This window comes from Dermochelys coriacea, chromosome 7, assembly GCF_009764565.3.
Source record: "Dermochelys coriacea isolate rDerCor1 chromosome 7, rDerCor1.pri.v4, whole genome shotgun sequence".
Taxonomy (NCBI): Eukaryota; Metazoa; Chordata; order Testudines; family Dermochelyidae; genus Dermochelys; species Dermochelys coriacea.
In genome coordinates, this window is record NC_050074.1 from 27847650 (window position 1) to 27868516 (window position 20867).

At 39.4% G+C, this 20867-nt stretch overlaps 1 protein-coding gene and 1 long non-coding RNA gene across 8 annotated transcripts in view; one reads left to right on the forward strand and one right to left on the reverse strand.

Moving 5' to 3' along the window:
• Positions 1-20867, reverse strand: part of CACNA2D3 (calcium voltage-gated channel auxiliary subunit alpha2delta 3) — a 732114-nt gene that overhangs the window by 479770 nt on the left and 231477 nt on the right. For all 7 annotated transcript variants that reach the window (XR_006282707.1, XM_038411603.2, XM_038411604.2 and 4 more), the window contains one exon: positions 18641-18700. Coding sequence is in view for 6 of the 7 variants with exons in the window: in XM_038411603.2 (XP_038267531.1) it covers positions 18641-18700 (60 nt within the window). In the remaining variant the exon portion in view is untranslated. The remainder of the gene's footprint in view (positions 1-18640; positions 18701-20867) is intronic.
• Positions 13408-19736, forward strand: LOC122461027. The gene is made up of 3 exons (XR_006282708.1): positions 13408-13458; positions 15679-15753; positions 19683-19736. It is a non-coding gene; the product is annotated as an uncharacterized LOC122461027 (long non-coding RNA).

Genomic DNA, 20867 nt, shown 5'->3' on the forward strand with positions numbered 1-20867 from the left:
GCTCACGAAAGCTTATGCTCTAATAAATTTGTTAGTCTCTAAGGTGCCACAAGTACTCCTTTTCTTTCATCGGCTGCATTCAGTGGAAAATACAGTGGGGAGATTTATATACACAGAGAACATGAAACAATGGGTGTTACCATACACACTGTAAGGAGAGTGATCAGGTAAGGTGAGCTATTACCAGCATGAGAGCGGGGGAGAAGGGGGACCTTTTGTAGTGATAATCAAGTTGGGCCATTTCCAGCAGTTGACAAGAACGTCTGAGGAAGGGTAGGGGGAATAAATATGGGGAAATAGTTTTACTTTGAATAATGTTTTATTTTTTCCCACTAAATGCATCCGATGAAGTGAGCTGTAGCTCAAATATTATTATGCTCAAATAAATTTGTTAGTCTCTAAGGTGCCACAAGTACTCCTTTTCTTTTTGTGAATACAGACTAACACGGTTGCTACTCTGAAACCCATGAATTTAATAGAGACACTGGATTTATGCCTTATTACAAAAATCTGCAACCCGCTAACAACCACCTCAGTTGTTTTCCCCTTTCCTCCTTTTTTCTCTGTGACTAGAGGGGTATTAACAGGCTACTTTACCTGAAATGGTCCCTTAAAACATACATGTTTTAACTACTTTTGCTAAACAATATGTTCAAATCTTATATTTAGCAGGTTTCCCAAACCTGAAAAAGAGCTCACCAACAGAAGTTGATCCAATAAAAGATATTACCTCACCTACCTTGTTTCTCTACTATTCTGGGACCAACAAAGCTACAACACTACATACATAATATACTTCATCACATTTATTACCAAACCATGAAGATTTATTATAAACAAACTAAACTATACTTATAAAATGGCCAAATTCTGTCATCCATTGGTTTGTAACAGTGTATAATGAGGAACATTTTGTGATACAGGACCCTTGGATCACTTTATTATTATGTCCACTACCTTACTTTCTAAATTTGGTAAACTGGCAATAATTCTCCTAGTCTTTAGTGTTAATTAGGTTCTGACCCTGAAAGGTAAAATTGGAGGAAGAAGTAGAAGTTCAACACCTCTCAGAATCAGGCCCTGAGAGAAGTTCTACTATTTTGCCTTTCCTCTCCCTTCCCCTCCCCATCTTTACATATTTGCAACATAATTAGAAGGGGTTAAAGATCTGGAAACTAGGGTCTGTAGAGGAGAAAATTAATCATTGTACTACTAAGAACTTTTACAACAAGAGCACTTTCAACAAATTAAACAATACAATCTCAGGGGAAAGATTTTCAAAGCCACAAAGGGGAGTTATTGAAAGTCTAACTCCCCTTTGTGCTTTTGAAAATCTCTACCTCAATCATCAATCAGTATCATTGCACACAATGGGATTATCCATGTGTTTACAGGATTTTGCAGGATTAGGGGCATAGACAGTACTTAATTTGTAATGAAAGAGGTGCCAGGGCTCAAGCAATTTTTTTACATTTATAACTGATCACAGCAAGCCCACGGGTGCCGGGGCTATGAACTGCCAAGACTAGAGGTGTCACAAATTAAGCACAAGCCCTGGCACAAATTAAGCACTGACCACAGAGCAAAAGATGGATTATTGTGATAGACACTGTACAAATACATAGAAAGTCATGGCCCTTGGGTTAGGATACTGTTTGCCAGAACTGGAAGTGGAGAGTGGCCATGTTGGAAAATATCACATAAATTGCCAAGAATGATTAGCCAACAGCAGCCTCTCAAATTTGCTGATATGCACAGAAATGTTCACTAATACCTCTGATATGTACAATTTGGAGACATATGCAAACACAGTGGATTTGACATGCAGGTTGAGCTCAAACTAAAACAGATTTCTTATATTTTTTTAAATGTCTGAGTTGAACATTTTGTAGAACTGTAGCCACAAATCATTTAGTCTTGTACATTTTATATTTCAGTTTTCAATTTAAACATGAAATCAAATGGATTTTATTGTAATTCTGTTTCAATTTTTTGTTATAAATATGTAACAAATAAAATTTTGTGAGGCAAGTGACCATTATGAAATTTTCAATTTGTCTGGCAATAGATATGGTTTAATTAGAGCACAACTTTATTTACTTAAAATATCAGGGAGTACCCAGCAATCAGTTATACAGAGCAGGTCATAGTCATTTTCCATAATAATTTCCACATTTTTGGGAAGGCTGCCATCAGCCCTTCTGCTTCCCAACCAGGTCCCAGCCATCCTGTTACTGAGACCCCAACACTTTCCCTTCGTACGAGGGTTAAGGAGGCTAGAAAAGGAGGGGGCCTGGCTCCTTGCTGAACCAGATTTAGGAGCTCCTCCTTCTTCAGGTCACTTAAGGAATGCTTTCCTTTAAGTCCTTTTCCAATGCTGATCTGGTCCAGGCACTTCTTGATCTTCCCAACTTCGACCAGGTAAACTTTCCCCTTCCTCCCCCTCTGCTACCAGTTGCAGAGGAAGCCTTTATAGACCCTCCCCCCTCTTTTTTTTTAACAAAAACCAAACTAACAGGCCAGCCATACAAGGACCCCGCACATACAGTTGCAGTGAGCAGATTCTTTCGAGTACACTGGAGAGCACATTGTGTAAATCAATTATATGTGGCATTTTGCTGCAACTTCTATGGGCCTGATCCTAGAATACTTTTTACCAGGGAATTACTCCTAATAGGGCCACTCACAACAGTAAATACTACGAGACTAGCAGTAAAGGTTTGCAGGATTAGGCTCTAAATACTTAAGAGTTCAAGTGCAAAGCAAAATTATTTCATTCTTGGAAGGATTGGCACATCCAAAATACCAGCCTGTTACTTTAAAAAAATTCATTATTATTAAAGTACACCTGCCTATAAATATGCATACATAATTTCTTTCATACTGTCACTCATTCCAAATCTTGCTAGATTGTAGACATTAGCCTAGAAGGTTGAATATTTCAAGTCTAACATTTCTGCAAGTTCACTGTAGAATTATTATACCTTGAACATTTCATTTTAAACACAGAAGGAACCTGACAGCCCTTAATTGTACACCTTAGGCATTATCATGGCCTTTTACAGTTTTATATTAGCATCTACTAAAGTCAAGATCACAGTTCATTTTTATGGGTTCTGAATAATTTTAACAACATCTGAAAGTTTAAAAGTCTCCAATATATATTCTTCGAGCAGAAGGTTTCAGCCGTATGAAGTACGCAAATATGTTCACAGATTAAAAATAATAATAAAAAACCCCCAAGCCACTGAATTCAGTCAAATCCTTAATTTTATTAACTGTCCCAGCACATCTCTGATGAAATGATGTGTGAAAATACAGGGTGAGGCAAAATAACCTACTTGATCCCAGAAAATTTTCAAACAATGATCATTACCAGGTTTAATTAACTTCAGTACAAAAACGGGCTCATTCTGTCTCAAGGCAATGAAGCTCACCATGCAGACAATACAATTAGAAACAAAGCACAAGTCTAAAGCAGGTTGTATTTTAAATTTGAAATAATGAGCACTGTGTTTTAATTGTGTTTTAAGCAATTATGTGAGATTCAAATACAACAAAAAATGCACAAAAATGTGAAGGGTGGAATATAGCTGGTTGCTCACCCATTATCTTTCTATAAATTCTGGTAAGAAAAATAATTGGTATGTGCAATACTTTAGAAGCTCATAGATGAAAAATTTCTAAAAAGTACTCACTTTTACATCACACTATTCAGAGATGGGAATTACCAAAGCAACAAAATACTTGATGACTTCTAACTTTCCTCCCTTACATACATTCATTAAATCTTATGTACAATATTATTTTGCCTTGAAAATTATAGTTGTGTAGCAAAGAAATTGCTCTCCCACAAAAAGGAATAATGCAAGGTAACTTTCTCCCTACTGAGCGCACATTAACTTTTTGATCTTTTGTCTGTTTCTAAGGCTATTTATACACACTACAGGCTATGTCGGCATAACTTAGGTCACTCGAGGGGTGTTTATTCACACTGATGTGCGATATAAGTTACATGAACATAAGCGCTTGTGTGCACAGTCCTATGTTGGTGGGAGAGCTTGTCCGCCAGCATAGCTTTCCCATTCGCAGAGATGGTTTTATTATGCTGACACGAGAGCTCTCTCCCATCAGCATAGAGCACTGCAGCAGCTCAGCTGTATTGGTACAGCTGTGCCACAGCAGCACTGTACATGTAGACATGCCCTAATTATCAGAGTGGAAAACGTATTTAATGTATTTAATTTAATCATGAAGAAACTCCAAAAAGGGCCCAAGGGGAGAAGCACAGATGGCCTGTCATTTATTTATCCCATTTATAGTTTATTAAACCTAAAAATAATACAAGAAAGGTGTGGGGGTGGGGAGAAGAAAAAAACATGCCTGGGCTGTAGTATCAGACATCATTGCTTGTTATGGGCTATCTGCTTGATAATCAGAAATCTCTAGGGTAACATTCTGAATGCTTTGCTTTTCAGATAAGCGTGAGCCAATGAAGTTTAATTTTCTATGAAGACCAGGAAACAGCAAGCTCAGCACAATCAGGTACCAGGCTGCACAAATATTCCTGCTTGTGAACTCTTTCATGTAAAGCAAGCAGTAAGCGTCCAAAGGTAATAGTGCCTACATCGTGCAAAAGGTATCACTCTCCCAAAAGATAGACACCACATAGGAATGAACTGCTCCACTAAATTATATTATTCCTCGGAGGAAAACAGAGAATATTATATGCAGGGACTACAGAAAAGTGAGAACAATAGGGCATTGAATTTTGCAGGGGCTAATTAAGGATTTTTATTTATTTTGCTGGAATGAAGCTGAGCACCAATAAGCCTTGTAGGTAACTCTTACACAGCCTACCCCCTAAGCATCTGGATGTATAGTCCTCTCAACATATATCAGAATTCAAAAACATAAACTAAAGAGATGTTTTAAATAGATCAATTTAAATATATCTGACAGGCAGCTGAGATAGCAAGTGGAGCAGGCAGGCACGTGGTAGAGGAGATTGGACTTTGATCATAGAACATGTTGTATATCTTCTTTATAGAAGCCTTAACAAATCAGAAAGCAACAGTCTCATTCATAGGCATATCCGACAATGTGAGGTGGTAGTGGCAAACTAAGGAAAGCTAAGCTAGTGTGTTTTTTTCAAAACTAAACGGATATGATCAAAATCCTCAGAATTATGATTTTCCTTTGCCATCGCTGAAGCCAAGGAGAATAGCTTCATGGAACTATTCAGAGTGATCTTGACGGGGATAAAAGGGCATGTCTGAAAGTGTCTGATGCGTAATTCTGGCTCCCAATGTGAAATCACACAACATTCTGTGTAGAGCTGCTGTGATTGGTCAGGCGAAGGACACATGACTCTCTGGGGTGGGATCAACTTACTGAAGGACAGGTGAGGGTTTACTGAAGACAGAAAGCCAAATATAGTTAGAAAGGACTTTCCACAGCCAAGGTGTTCCGCTTTTCCTGAGTTGTTTTACTTGTGGATCTCTCTTTCCCTGAGTATTGTTTTCCATTTTCAACCTTCCCATCATCTGACACCGGTAGCTTTATAACAGCATCTTGTGTGGCCATTTCACCAAGGATCAGTCCCCCTCCCCTCCCCAGTTCTTTCATATTGTCAATCACAGCATTGCTATGATCACAAATTGGTTGTCCTGTAACCACGTCTATCGTGCACATCTTCTCTAGTTCTTTTTCAGTGTGTTTCACCTCTACTTGCTTTGAAAATCAGCGCAATCAGTTTTTCTGACACGTATGACATTTTCAAGCTTGGTACGTTTCCCAGGAATGCTGCAGTGCTTTATCACATCTTCCACCCACAGTTTCTTCTTTGTTTCCTGAACCCATTTTTTTCTGTCAGAGTTGCTAAGACTGTTTCCTTTTAGGTGTGGTGCTTTTTTGTTTTTCTTTTTTTAAATCTCATTTCTTTTCAACTTGCATTTGTAGGCTGCCCATTGTTAATCTCTCTGGGGTTTCCTAATTAAACGTATGTCAGGCAGTTTCGTTCGCTGTTTTATATACAGTCTTCTGATTTGGAGTCAAACCTCATGTCATCTGCTCATCTCCAGTGAGGTGCATGAGGGAATTTATTTGGTGCTCACCTCTTACTGACAAGTCCTAGCGCAACAGAAAGCAGCTCAAAATGGTTTATCCATTTTAGCCACCCTGAATGATCAGCAAAAGTAAAGCTTTATTAAGGAATTTTTTGGAGAAGTGTCAATGCCCTTGGAAAACAATGTCTGTGCCTTTACAAATTCTTTGGCTACTTTCTTTCTGCTGCTTCTTCAGCCTTCTTCCTGCACCCCCCATTCCTCTGAATCCTTACCTATTGTACCCTATCCACAATAGCTCCTTTCACTCAACTGATATTCTTCTGCACACCCATCTTTTTGTCTCCCTGCTGCTATTCTGCAGGCTGTGTCCTGCTTCTCACATTCCCCTGCCCATTAACCACACAATCGAGGAGATTGCCATCTCCCCAGAAGGCAGTCTGGCTTTAGTCTCATTGAAAAGCATGTGAGGTGCTGGCTATTTTTACTAGGGACTAGGATTGCCAACTTTATACTCATACAAAACTGAACACCCTTGCTCCGCCCCCTGCTCCACCCCTTCTCCGAGGCCCCGCCCCCACTCCCTCCGTCGCTCGCTTTCCTCATCCTCACTCACTCTGTCATTTTCACCGGGCTAGCTCAGGGGGTTGGGGTACAGGCTCCAGGGTGGGGCTGGGAATGAGGGGTTTGGAGTGCAGGAGGGAGCTCCACGCTGGGGCTGATGGGCTCGGGGTGCAAGGAGATGTAGGCTCCGGGCTGGGACTGGGGGTTCGGAGGGTGGGAGGGGGATCAGGGCTGGGCAGGGGTTTGGGGTGCGTGTGGGGTGAGAGCTCCGACTGGGGGTGTGAGCTCTGGGGTGGGGCTGAGGGTAGGGGCTTTGGGATGCAAGAGGATGCTCTAGGCTGGGACTGAGGGGTTCGGAGGGTGGGAGGGGGATCAGGGCTGGGGCAGGGGGCTGGGGCGTGGGTGATGTGAGAGCTCTGGCTGCGGGTCCCGCAGCTCCCATTGGCCACGGTTCCCAGCCAATGGGAGCTGCAAAGTTGGTGTTTGAGCTGGGGGCAGCGCATGGAGCCCCCTGGCGGCCCCTATGCATAGGAGCCGGAGAAGGCATGCCACTGCTTCCGGGAGCTGCAGGGAGCCTGCTTTAGCCCCGCTGACCAGAAACACCAGGGCTCCTTTTTGACCAGGTGTTCTGGTCGGAAACCTGACACCTGGCAACCCTACTGGGGACACACATTTCTATATGCAGAGATTGTAAGGAATGGTGGCCATCTTGGCTGAGGGTATTCTGTACTGTTGGAAGTAACTGGTCATTTGAATAAAGGAAATTTCATGAGTTTTGATGTCTGCAATCTAAGGTCATAAAAAGAAAAGGAGTACTTGTGGCACCTTAGAGACTAACAAATTTATTAGAGCATAAGCTTTCGTGAGCTACAGCTCACACGAAAGCTTATGCTCTAATAAATTTGTTAGTCTCTAAGGTGCCACAGGTACTCCTTTTCTTTTTGCGAATACAGACTAACATGGCTGCTACTCTGAAACCTGTCATTAATCTAAGGTCATGTGAGTCATTACTGTAACTTTCAATCCTGTAGGAGACATTTCAACCTCACTTTAGCATTGGTCATATCATTATATTGGGGATGCCCTTTAAAAGCACTATGATTACCTTGTTAAAGCAAACTTGATCTTGGTGCCTATTTTTAGTATTGTTGATGAAAAATGGCCCTTTCAACTTGATTTGAGTAGTTCTTTCTTGTACAGTGAAATTGGATGGCTTGCCCCATGGTCTGGAGTGCCTGGGGTTAAACTAACCCTGATTGTGGAATGAGGTCCACCTGAGGGGAATTTGACACTTCCCTGTGGAGAGCAGATGGGGGAAAACCCAGGTAGGTCCAGCCAAGCTGGTGGACACTGCATGGAGACAATACTATGACACCAGGGAACTTTCAGGTAAAGCCCAGTGAGTTGAAGGCTCCTGGGAGGGGCTGGAAACCCTGACCGTATTTGGGACTGGACATCAGAGTCCCAGCAAGGGACAGCTCGGAGGACTGGCTGGGAGATTAGACTGGGATAGAAGAGTGAGAGAAAATGCCGGACTAAGTATGGACTTTTTCTTTGTGTTGTTGGAATGGACTTTAGTTTGGGAATCTGGGTTGTTTTATACCAGTTCTGGTATTAGACTAGTCCCAGGCAGGGGGACTGTTAACCAGAGAAAACCTCTGAGCTCTTAAGAGGCCTGCAAAACAGGGCTAACAGGGACAGGATGCCTGCAAAGGGACCTGCAGTCAGGAGTGGGTGCTCACATTAAGCTGCAGTCCTGTTATGTACAGCTTTATCCTAGTATCTCAACAATGCCAGCTGGTTCATATATGTAAGTGTTCATCTGACCTGTAATAAATTATATAGTTTCTCAAGACATCTTTTTCAAGAGAGGATTCAATGTTGCCAACTCTCACAATTTTATCAGGAGTCTAATAACAATTGGCGTTTTACTAATAGCACTATCTGCTGGAGTAATGTGAACACATGAGAATCTCAGCATGTGTGTGTTTAAAAAGTAAATTTCTCATCCTTATGGCTGTGGAGAAACAGCATGAAAATGTGACCTGAATGCACCCTAGAGGTTCAAATGCCAGAAGGCAAATATATAATATTTTATTTCAGATCTCATGATTTTTTTCAGACTGTCTCATGACATTTTAATGTTTAGGATTTGGCAATAATACAGAACTTCCCAGGGCAACCCTCCAAGACAAAAATACAAAAGACAGGCCCTTAAGAGGTATGGCCAGCACTCACAATAAGGGACACAGCAAAAGGAGGAGGAAGCATTTTAGGATGACTGAATTAATTGCTGTATCGAACAATTCTATAAACAATTCCATGATTCAGCATTTCTGCAAATAATTTAGAGCAAATACGCCAGGCAATAGCACTGTATTTGCATTAGATGTAGGTAAAACTGGATTTATAATGAAATGTATAAGCTCATTATAAGGTTCAGTTGACAGGAACAAAAATCAAAAGATAACTGAACACATCCTCTATTATGTATCAACGATAAGCTAGAGGGTTATTGAACACCAAACCATCATTTGTGATATCTATCTTAGTTATCGAGTTCAACCCCTACACACACACACACACACACACACACACACACACACACGATTAGATACTGCACTATGTGTTAAAGAAGGAGCACATGAAGTTCCTCTCTGGCTGCTGTACCCTGGGCCTGATTCTGTGCAGGCACCAGAAACTGCTCACTGGTGCTCATGGAAGCACTAGGAGGGGGATCCTGTAAGCATTCTATAGTTCCAAGAAGACAAGGCCTATTGTGTGGGGGTGTATCCAGCCTCAGAGCTGGCAGAGGATATAGAATATACTACACATGCTCGCAGTGAGTTCATCCTCCCCTTTTTCAAAAGAGAAGCAAACTATTTCTGGCAGTACATTGTAGTTGTAGCCCTGTGTTGATAGGACAGCACTTGAACCCAATGTGCAGAAAATACTGCTTCCTGGCTGTCTTCCTTCATAAAGAGCAAAACTGCATGGAAGTCAAGAACAAAGAACATAATGACAGAGAACCTGTTGCTGTGTTTCTGAAAAATATTGCATTGCATCCCTGGCTGTCAGACAATGAGTTGAAACATCTGCATTGTTGTATCCCTCTATAAAGTTCAACTCACATTTTGTGAAAGGGAAATAAATTATTAATATGAATGTTAATATAAATAAAATCACTCTGGTATGATGCTTTGGATTAAAGTTGGTTGTTTGTATTCCTGAAATTGAGTGTTATTAGAAACTCAAAGGAACACAAATTTAAAAGAGGAGAGGAGAAGGAAGTCTGATGATCAAGCTTGCTTTAAAAAAATATAGCAGCTGAAAAGTGAATGGAGAACAAAGTAATTTCTCCTAGGAAATAATTGTGCTTTATTTATGTTTGCTCCACACAAATCTCTTTTTGTAGTCAGCTGCTGCAGACATAAAAATCAGATATAAAATCTTGGAAAAGCATCCAAAATTGTTCCATGGTCCCATCTCTCTGCATGCTCTCTCTGATACATAAGCCCTCTCAGTCATGCACTGTGAATGTGATGTAGGGATCTCACTCTGAAGGTTATTTATGTGTTGAGCAACTCTGGAGAATTATCAACTAGTAGCAGTTTGAAATTCACTGCTTCCTTGCTAGCTCAATGGCCATTTATTTTTTCTCATTCCGCCTTACAGCCCCAAGAAGCAAAGAGGAAACAGCAAATAAGCTACATGATTGAAAGGTTTGTTCTTTAGAGCTTAAGTCTGGATGTCAGTTTGCTGCAGCTCTCGTATAAAAGCAATTTTGAGTCAAACTAAGAAGCCCTGAGCTTGAAGTCAACAGGAGTTTTACTAAATTAAGGACTGCACAATTTGATCTTTCGTTACAAGAAAGGCAGGTTTGTGAAACAGTTTAACAGAAAAAAATTAAAACAGAATAATATTTTGCTTAACATTGTGATCATTTAAGATAGCAGAGAAGGTGTACCTTATGCACATGGAAATAGGAATGCAGCCTTTATTGTCATTTCTCCTCTATCATCACCATCCTTAAAGTGTAGGTGGCTTTTTTAAAAAGTGACATTGTGGGGTTCTACATTTATTGTGTCTCACTGATTCCTTATTAATTTTGCTCAATATTTAGATAAGCCCTGCTAGCCCATCCTGGGTTTCTTCTACAATCATTCATCAATAATAAAATTTCTGCAGGTCATGGTAATACTGCAGCCACAGTATATAACTGAAGGTATAATGTGAACACAAGTGAACCCCACTGAAGATTAACAGTGCAATATAGATGTAGCTGAGAGAAATTTGGCCTGCAGAATGTTTTCCCTGGTATTGGATTTGGAGGACTGGCATTTAGAAAAATATGTTTTTGATTTTTAGAATAAGTACATTTGATAAGGAATCAGTGAGATACAATAAACACTGGACCCCATTTAGCTGTTTTTAGAACCACTTTTTCAGGAAGGCATTTAAATGGTTTATCCTGTGAAATGGTGAGCACTTGCAACTCCTGTGTGAATTGTGATGATCAGGACTTCTCAAGATCAGACTTTAATGTTGTGGGTTTATTACTGACATCTAATAAAATATTAACACTAATGGATTATAAAATCTAGTCACTAAGTGCATCATTTCAAAATTACTGAGATAATGAATGTGTGAATAGATTTTTCCAAGTACACTAATATTAAATAATGCACATGGTTTGAATAAGTATTTAACAAGATGGTGTACTGTAGCTATCCCCCCTTTCATCCTATTATTTTCCAGTAACTTATCTAAGTTTCTACAGTCTAATACATTACATGTTAATTAAATACCTAAAAATTGCAACATAAATGCATCAATAAAAATATTATTAATTTGTTATCAGGGGATACGCGGTACCATCCCTTCCCTCAGCAATTCGTGCTCAGGAAAGAAAAACTCCAGGGTAGAGACAGCCAGAGAATCATGCCAGCAGAAGCAGATGCTGCAGGGACCTGCAGAATCTTTGGACACTGGTAATGTCATCAGTCTGAGAGGCTGTTTACTCAAAACCCCTTCTGGCCACTCCCACACAATCACTTCACTCCCAGGGCTTGTCTACATTACAGACGTTACAAGAGCACAGCTCTGGTACTGCAGTGCCATAGTTTAGACACCTGCTACAGCAACGGAATGGGTTTTGCCATTACTGTAGTTAATCTACCCCCTCAAGACTCTGTAACTAGGTCGACAGAAGAATTCTTCCATTTACCTAGTGGTGTCTATATCAGGCTTAGGTCAACTTAACTACATATCTCAAGAGTGTGTACTTTTCACATCCCTGAATGACAGAGCAAGACTGACCTAAATTTTAGGTGCAGACCAGGCCTCACTCACGTGTCCTCCCTACTCCATTCCTTCTTCTCCTCCCCACCCACAGCCTCCCTACATCTTACCCATCCTTTATCTTTCCACGTAGCTGATCCCCTCCTAACAAAACTTCATTTCTTTTTAAATTATAGAATTAACACGATTCTTGGAAATCATCAGTTTGTTCACTCTGCTTGAATGCTCTATCCCTTTTGTCTATTTAGATTGTAAGCTCTTTGGGGTAGGAATTGTCTCTTTCTCTGTATTTGTACAATACTATAAGGTAGGGCTCAACAAGGCCCTCATATCTCAGCTGTGGTCACCAGATACTAGTGTAGCACAAAGAAAAGGAGTACTTGTGGCACCTTAGAGATGTTCTATGTATTTATTTATTTATTTAAACATACACAGACATCAGTTAACCAAACATGAACATTAATTTTGTTCTCTAATGTGGGTTAAATACTAGAAAATTCCATTTTACCTATTTCTTTAAAACCAATCCCTGGGAGTGATGGGAATTCGGTAGTATCGGTCCAGGTTCTCCTGGACAAGCATCCACATCACAAATTGATGACCTTGTTGGCAGCCTGAGCAGACAGACTGAGGACTGAGTGGGCCACTGAGACTTAGGTTTTGTCTACACTACCAAGTTTTGTCACCAAAAACTGCCTTTGACAAAACAGTCAGAGCGTACACACGGCAATGCGACTTTTGTTGGGAAAAACGCCCGGCTTTGGCGACAAAAAGCTTCCACCCCTGCGAGAGACTTTTTTCTTTTCCCCTCCCTTTATTGTCAACAAAGAGCCAGTGTAGACACTGCTGTTTGTTTTGTGGACAGAACTGGCTTTCCACCAGTATCCCACAATGCCTGCCTCGATCGCTCCGCTCAGTGTTTTCATCTCTCCTGCCCAGCAGGCATGCGTCCCTCCCCCTTTCAAAGCTCCGGGAAGTATCTGACAACTGTGTGCGCTGCTCGCTTTGGGGAACAAGGAGCAAATCATTGGAATGCTCCTGGTCTGCCCTGCACTAGGAACACAGCAGCAGGCAGACTGCTGTCCCAGGGAGGCTGGGAGGAGAGACTGCTGCACTGCTCTGACATTCCTCAGCACAGAGAGCTCACAGACCTACTGATGATGCCGCGCCCGGCAGCTGAGGAGGCTGTGGGAGAACTCGGAGGGAATCCTCCTAAGATGCGCAGCAATCAGCTCCGCCTTCCCACAACACTGCACTGTGGGATACATGCCCACAGTGCATTGCTCACACGGTTGATGATGGTGCCCACAATGTGGACATGATCTGTTGACAGCGGGAGCAAGTATGAACACCCTTCGGCAATTTTTGTTTTGTCGACTTTTGGGGGTCAACATTCATTCTGTCGACAAAACTTAGTAGTGTAGACAAAGCCTAACCTATACTCTCACTTCTTATAGATGGTCCTCCAATCAGAGTAGAGGATCACTGGCAGGGAAGTTTGTATCACCATTCCAGTGCTATGAAACAGGTACTTTCTGTAAGTACAGGAAACTCCCAAAGGGGATGGGGAATTGGAGGAAGAGGATCAATTTCAGTTCCACTGAGAAACTTTACTTCAGTTGCTTTTATTGCTACAATTTCTACTTTCTTTGGGTCCAAAACCAATTATTTTTACCTCTGCCAGACATACATTTAGGTTAAGATTTTCAAAAGGGAGCCTCAAGTAAAGCTCCTAAATCCACACTTATGTCCCACATTTAGTGCTCAATTTTCAAAGATACTGGGGCTATGTCTACACTACCATGATAAGTCAACCTATGCTATGCAATTCCAGCTACGTTATTCACGTAACTAGAGTCAATGTACCTTAGGTCGAGTTACCGCGGGGTCCACACTGTGGGGGGTCAACGGGAGAAAATCTCCAGTCTACTTACCTTACTCTTCTCGTTGGGGGTAGAGTACAGAGGTCAACTGGAAAGCAATCTGCTGTCAATTTGGCGGGTCTTCACTAGACCCGCTAAATCAACCACTAGCGGATCGATCTCAGAGTGTCTATCCCTGCTGTAGAGTGGACCTGCCCCAGGACCCAGCAGCTTCCACAGGAGTCAATAGCAAAATGCCCATCAACTTCAGTGGCAGCAATACTAGGACTTCATATTGCAAAATAGGAGGAAATTGCACACTGGGCCAAGTTCCTCCTATTCTCCAATCATCTCTTGCCATTTTTTATTTCCAACCATACCTTTGTACAGCATCTGTGGAAGTTCCATCTTATATGGTATTTCACATGGTGGCAGAATGTAAAAAAGAGAAATAATTGAAGTAGCTCACTTATTTATACAATTGGGAAACCCTCAGATATGTGCCCATATGATGGATAGAGTTTTCTAAAGACACAAAGGGCAGTTAGGCACCCAATTCCCAGTGAAAGAAAAGAGGAGTATCAACACCATTCCTCTTTCTCAAGGATGTATCATATATTGCAAACTTTCAAGGATTAAGGATTTGTAACAATGTAAAAACTACCCTAACCATGTAACATTGACTTAGAAAAGCTTCAGCCTATCGCCCTAATTTTTTTTTTCTGAGCATAGAATGTGTGGGGGACGGATAGCTCAGCGGTTTGAGCATTGGCCTGCTAAACCCAGGGTTGGGAGTTCAATCCTTAAAGGGACCATTTAGAGATCTGGGGCAAAAATTGAGGATTGGTCCCGCTTTGAGCAGTGAGTTGGACTAGATGCCCTTCTGAGATCCCTTCCAACCCTGCTATTCTATGAATGCAGGAGTTCACTACAAGTATTTAAGACTTTATTAAAAATACAGGACATTACATATCTGACAGCTACTGAAGAAGAGAGAAACAAGGTGGGTGACACAATATCTTTTATTGGACCAACTTCTGTTGGTGAAAGAGACAAGCTTTCGAGCTCACATTGTTATGATACAAAGAGAATCAGAGTGTACTATAAATCTCATGAAAAAATGCTCACATACTAAAATGGTGGCTGCAATATAATACTGTGATGCAGAAAATTTTGTCAGCTGAGTGAGTGGTTTGGATAAGCACCCGTTAATCACATCACTAAATGTTTGAAGTGGCCCATCATTTGTATGCAACTGCAGTAGTAATTACATAGAGCCATGAGTTAGATTTTAGTAGTCAATTTTGGGAGGTTTTAAATTATACAAACTGACCTATTTTCCAAAGGTTTGGAGAGATTACTATGGGGCAGGATGGTGGGAGGATCTGTGCTAAGTAGGCTGAGAGGAGAAGTTTGGACTCCTAGGGAAAATGAGTCCCAGCCAGGCCTTCCCCATTGAGGGACCCCAGTTGGACAGACTTTCCCCGGCTCAGGGCCCTGTTGTAAGGCTTGAACCAGCAGAATCCAGAATGGTGCTTCAATCATTCTTTCCCAGGAGTTCTGCATTTTAAGAAATGTATACTCCAAGCACGAGTACTAAGCAATTTAGTCATTCGAATGTTAGATTTCAGTCAAGAGGAATGATTTTGTTATATGGTAATTTACAATTTCTTTTTTTTCAGAGTAGCAGCCGTGTTAGTCTGTATTCTCAAAAAGAAAAGGAGTACTTGTGGCACCTTAGAGACTAACAAATTTATTAGAGCATAAGCTTTCGTGAGCTCCGATGAAGTGAGCTGTAGCTCACGAAAGCTTATGCTCTAATAAATTTGTTAGTCTCTAAGGTGCCACAAGTACTCCTTTTCTTTTTTACAATTTCTTTGCAACAGATTATCTCCTTTTGATGAGTGAACTACTATCCTCTCTTTTTCCCCTCTCTCCTTAGAAGCACAAGTCTCCTGCAGGTAAGTTAGAGAGCTGTTTCACAACTACAGTACTTAAAAACCCTCAGTATCCTGGGATAACCTCCCTGTGGCAATGCAGAGGAGCCTGTCTCTATATTGCTTTCTCTGTCATTTTAAGTTGTAAGCTCGAATTGTTTTATACAGAGGCAAGCACACTGTCAGTGTTCAATAAATAAAAATACTTACCCCTACTTTATAAGTCATCCAGAGATGATGAGCAAACTCACATAGAAATATTGTCATAAAGCAACTACACTTAACGGTAAGAATGTGGATTGATTTCATTTACACAAATATTCCTGTTGTGTGAAATATGTGAAATATTTATTCAAATGTAAGCAAACTTGACAAACACTCCTTGATACCATATTATAAGCATAACTTTGAAATCCTATACACTGGTGGGAAAAGTACTGTTTTGGCTTAGAACTTGAAATCCAGATGTTTAGAAGTTCATCTACCCGCAACTTGCTACAACTGTAGCTCTTGGTTCACATTACTGTAGAAACAAAGAACTTCTCAAGGCCAAATGCAGCCAGTTAAAGCTTTAAATTCAGATATGCCTGAGGTAGAGCTCTGTTATTAATCAAACATGCAGTATTTGATGCTGGTGAGTTAGACAATCATATCACTCGGTTTGATTTATTTCTTTCAAACAATGGACAGTTTTATTTAGGTCTCTTACTGAAGATGTTTTTGTTGTTAACTTCAACAGATTCAGTGTCAGACATAAACATCTGAATGCTTAGATCATTATAATGCACTATAGTATATTGATTAGAATTCTTATAAGATAACTAAGGATAATACCAATAAAGCTATTAAGGATAAAACCCATAAGGAACTGAATTTGACCCAACAGAAGAATAGAATTTCAGCATTACCAAAGAATTCCAGAGATATAAAAGATGAGCTCTTCCAGCTGTAGTTTCTTAACTTGGTATTTTTCCAGAGAAATAAAAATATTAATATACTTTTATTTTTCCTTTACATCTTTTTTATGTAGTGATAGAAGATTGTCCATACTTTCATCAAACCACAGACAATGATTCTGGACCAATAAAAAGTACAAAAACATTTTATCTGCTTTTGCATTTTCAAGAGCAGTGGGGATCAGACAAAGAGCTTAGACTCGTGTTATGTAGCATACAGCTCATTTAAACTTCTTTCACACTGTCTCCCACATTTAGGCAAGGCATAAGAAGATTTGCAAATTCCTCTTCCACAGCAAAATTGCAGCAAGATTTCTATCCCCTTCAACTTGAATGAACACTGCCAAATCATTCTGGTCGTTATTTTTATATTGAGCAGATGGTGGTATGAGATTTTGATAAACAACAACAATCTCCCAGAGATTGAAGGGTTGCAGTGGGGTCACCGAAACCAAGATTAACAATTGATTAGCTTTAATGGACCATGGCAGTAATAAACAACAGAGTGCTACACAGAGATTTGATTGTCCTGTTAATGCTGCTGACACAAATGGCTTTTAACTGGCTTCCTAAAAGTGTTCATATCTTCAAAGCCTCAACAAATGAAGGACTTTGTAAAAGTGAGAACCATCCTCAGTGAAGAGGTATTTACTGTATACATTTAAAACAGTCTTCCATAAATGTGCTCCTGATGTATTTAGACAATAGATTCAATTTCTTCCAGGTGTGAAGTTCATAAAATGAAATGCAGTGGGCCTTCCAAAGGCTGGAGTGCAACAGAGTTCTCAGCCATTTGAATCCAGATAGATATAACACAAAAAAATTATGAAGAATCACTACTTTTAATGTCAACATTTTATCTTAATTTCAAAGCTTCCTAATCCTTAACTCTGAAGAGGTCACTCTTGGTATTCTCTTCCTATAACAGATTTATTTTCACAGGGAATCAATTATTACACACCAGATTTTTATTATGAAAAGGTACTTTGTTTTGACTATAAAGTAACCAGGGCAAGTTCTGAAAACAGAACCTACTGAGACAGATTTTAAGCATGGAGAAATGTGTAATCTTCCTCCCTTTTCCTTAAGCCTATTTTCCTTAATGTTTACTGCTCAACATTAAGACAGACAGATTCTTGATGGACACCTATAGAAAATGTTAGAAGACAATCTACATAGCGAGAACCAAACTAAATAATACCTTTGCCTAACACAGCATTCAGTGGACCGAGCAATAGAAATTCATTACAGCCAGGAAGATATTTATTAATTTAAATATTGAAGTACAATACATATTTTATTATTAAGTTAGCTTCTATTTTATTGTCTGAAGAATTTGTATTCTTATATGCTTTGTCTTATTTTCTTAAAGCTTTTTCAATCTTTTTTTATCTTGTTTCCCAATTTTTCTTGTTTTCTCACTTCCCTTGCATTCTGCACCGGTACGCACAAAAAGGCACCATTTTGATACAATGATGGTGCAGCACGAAAGCCTCTGTGTAAAAAAACCTTGTCTGCACTAGCCATGGGTCCAAACACAAACCATTTGCACAATCCAATGTCACTCTAATCCCATCACTGTGGGTTACCACCCCATTTGCAAATTCAACTCTCCAAAGAGCAATTCCTTCCCAGTAGAGTGCAACTATGCAATATGCTGCTAATTACTGTGTTAAAAAAATCTTGACATAAGTAGTCATGGAGGGAATTTAAATGAAATCTCTAAAAGAGTAAAATCCACCTGCTAGGTCTCCCAACATGCAAACACAGAGTGCATAACTTGCCAAAATACTGAGCCAATCTCCCTTAATTCCATTTTCTGTAATAAGCATCCCTCTATTACTCACATGCCTGGCTTTCCACAGCAGTCCTTGGAGTAAAAATACAAGCTATTCTATAAGCCTTTATATGTTCTGATGATGATTTTTTTAAAAAAAAATCCAATTTCTAATTACCTGTAAATCGGCATCAAATTCATGTTTCAAGTGAGCATCCTCTGCAGCTTCAACAAGACGCTGGAAAAAGGAGAAAACAGTAAGTACACTGTTGGCATGAACTGATATCTTTAAATCCCAGTGGTTCTTCCAGAATGATTAAAAAACAATTATTAGCGAGTTGGATAACTCATTGTTATACTATGGTGTTTCATTGACATAAAAAGACACTGAGTCAGATTCTTAAAAGAGTTTAAGACCAGATATTTCAAGTGCTCAGGACCACCAATTCAAGCCTGATTTTCAAATGAGCTCATCTGTCATTAAAGTGCAAGCAAAAGCCAGATCTTCACAAGTATTTAGCATCCAGCAGCTCCTATTATGACACTTACAGCAAGATTTTTAAGAGGACTCAATATCCAGTGTGCTAAACTGTTTTGAAAATATGGCTGCATATTTCGATGCAGAAGAGCTGAGCTCTTTTCAAATCTGGTCCTACATATAAAATTAAAAGGTTTCCACCCCCATCCCCACAAGGGATGCAGTAGTAATCCTTGATTATAACAACTGAAATTAAAATGGGATTCTGGAGAATAGTTAAAATATAAGGGATTAAAAAATTAGAGATGAATTTTATTTACCTAGCATGTATTCGGTGTTGTACTGTAATAGGGGCATAATCACAAGATTTCTTATTAAAACAATTAATTTCAATCCATACTCCCAGTACATAGTATCTTCTCAAATTCCACCATAATTAAAAGGAGAAAAAATGTAAAATGTTTTTCTCTTAATGACAACATTAAAAATTCCCTGTTTTGGGCTTCCTTGTGAGTTATGCCTCAATAATGGAGAAACTTTTACCAAATGTAACCACTGTTTCTTTATTCTTACTCAAAAAATGCAAGACATAATATGGGTTTAATCCAGACATTTTGCTCCACAAAAAGACATAATATTCCTTCCAAAACTATATTTTAGTTTTTTGTACTATTGTAAATTTGACTATTCTTGTTATCCAGACAAGTGCCTGCTTTTTTATTATTATTTTAAATCCTTCCAGATAAAGGGCTGGATAAGTTCATGATCAATAATAACATTTGCCATATAAGCAACAAGAAAGGTAATTAAACATCATGCTACAGGTAATAAATTTATCACAATCAAAACCTAGGAGGGATTCCATCACCCCCTTGATGGAGGTATACAGATGTGTATATCTTTGATTGATTGATTGTTTTTGCTTTCTTTTAACACATCAAGTATCAGCACTTTCATGTTTTCATGGTAGGTGCTATAGAAAAACTCAAAATAGATTAGTTAGCTGCATAGCTCCTACTAACTTTAATAGGAGTCATGAAGCTAACTTTCCATGCATGATTTTGAAAATAATGTACCCCCTAAGGTAGCTGTGTCATATGAAATAACAAGTATTCCTGAACCCTAGTGGATCTTTGAATACAAAGCCATCTACCAACACAGACAGAAACACAGTATAAATACTTAGACTGAAATAACCAATTATATAGAATTACTCCAAGTGTAACAAACTTGGCTACAGTAGAACCTCAGAGTTACAAATACCCGGGAATGGGGTTGTTCATAACTCTGAAATGTTTGCAACTCTGAACAAATCATTTTGGTTGTTCTTTCAAAAGTTTACAGCTGAAAATTGACTTAATACAACTTTGAAACTTTACTATGCAGAAGAAAAATGCTGCTTTTAACCACCTTAATTTAAATGAAACAAACACAAAAATGGTTTCCTTACCTTATCAAATCTTTTTTGTAAAACGTTCTCATTTTTTAGTAGTTTAAATTTAACAGTATTACACTATATTTGCTTTTTTAAAGTTTTACTTATTTATTTTCTCTGCTGCAACCTGACTGCATAATTCCAGTTCCAAATGAGGTGTGTGGTTGACTGGTCAGTTCATAACTCTGGTGTTTGTAACTCTGAGGTTCTACAGTACATTTAGTTAGCTGAGATACTTTTATACTACATGGAGAATGATACCTATTATAATGCTATTAAAAACTGATCTTGAAATTCATGGGGGCTATTTCAGTCTACAAATAAATTTGACTACAAATCTTTTATAGGTTTCAGAGTAGCAGCCGTGTTAGTCTGTATTCGCAAAAAGAAAAGGAGTACTTGTGGCACCTTAAAGACTAACAAATTTAGTTGAGCATAAGCTTTCGTGAGCTACAGCTCACTTTATCGGATGCATTTATATTTATACTAAAA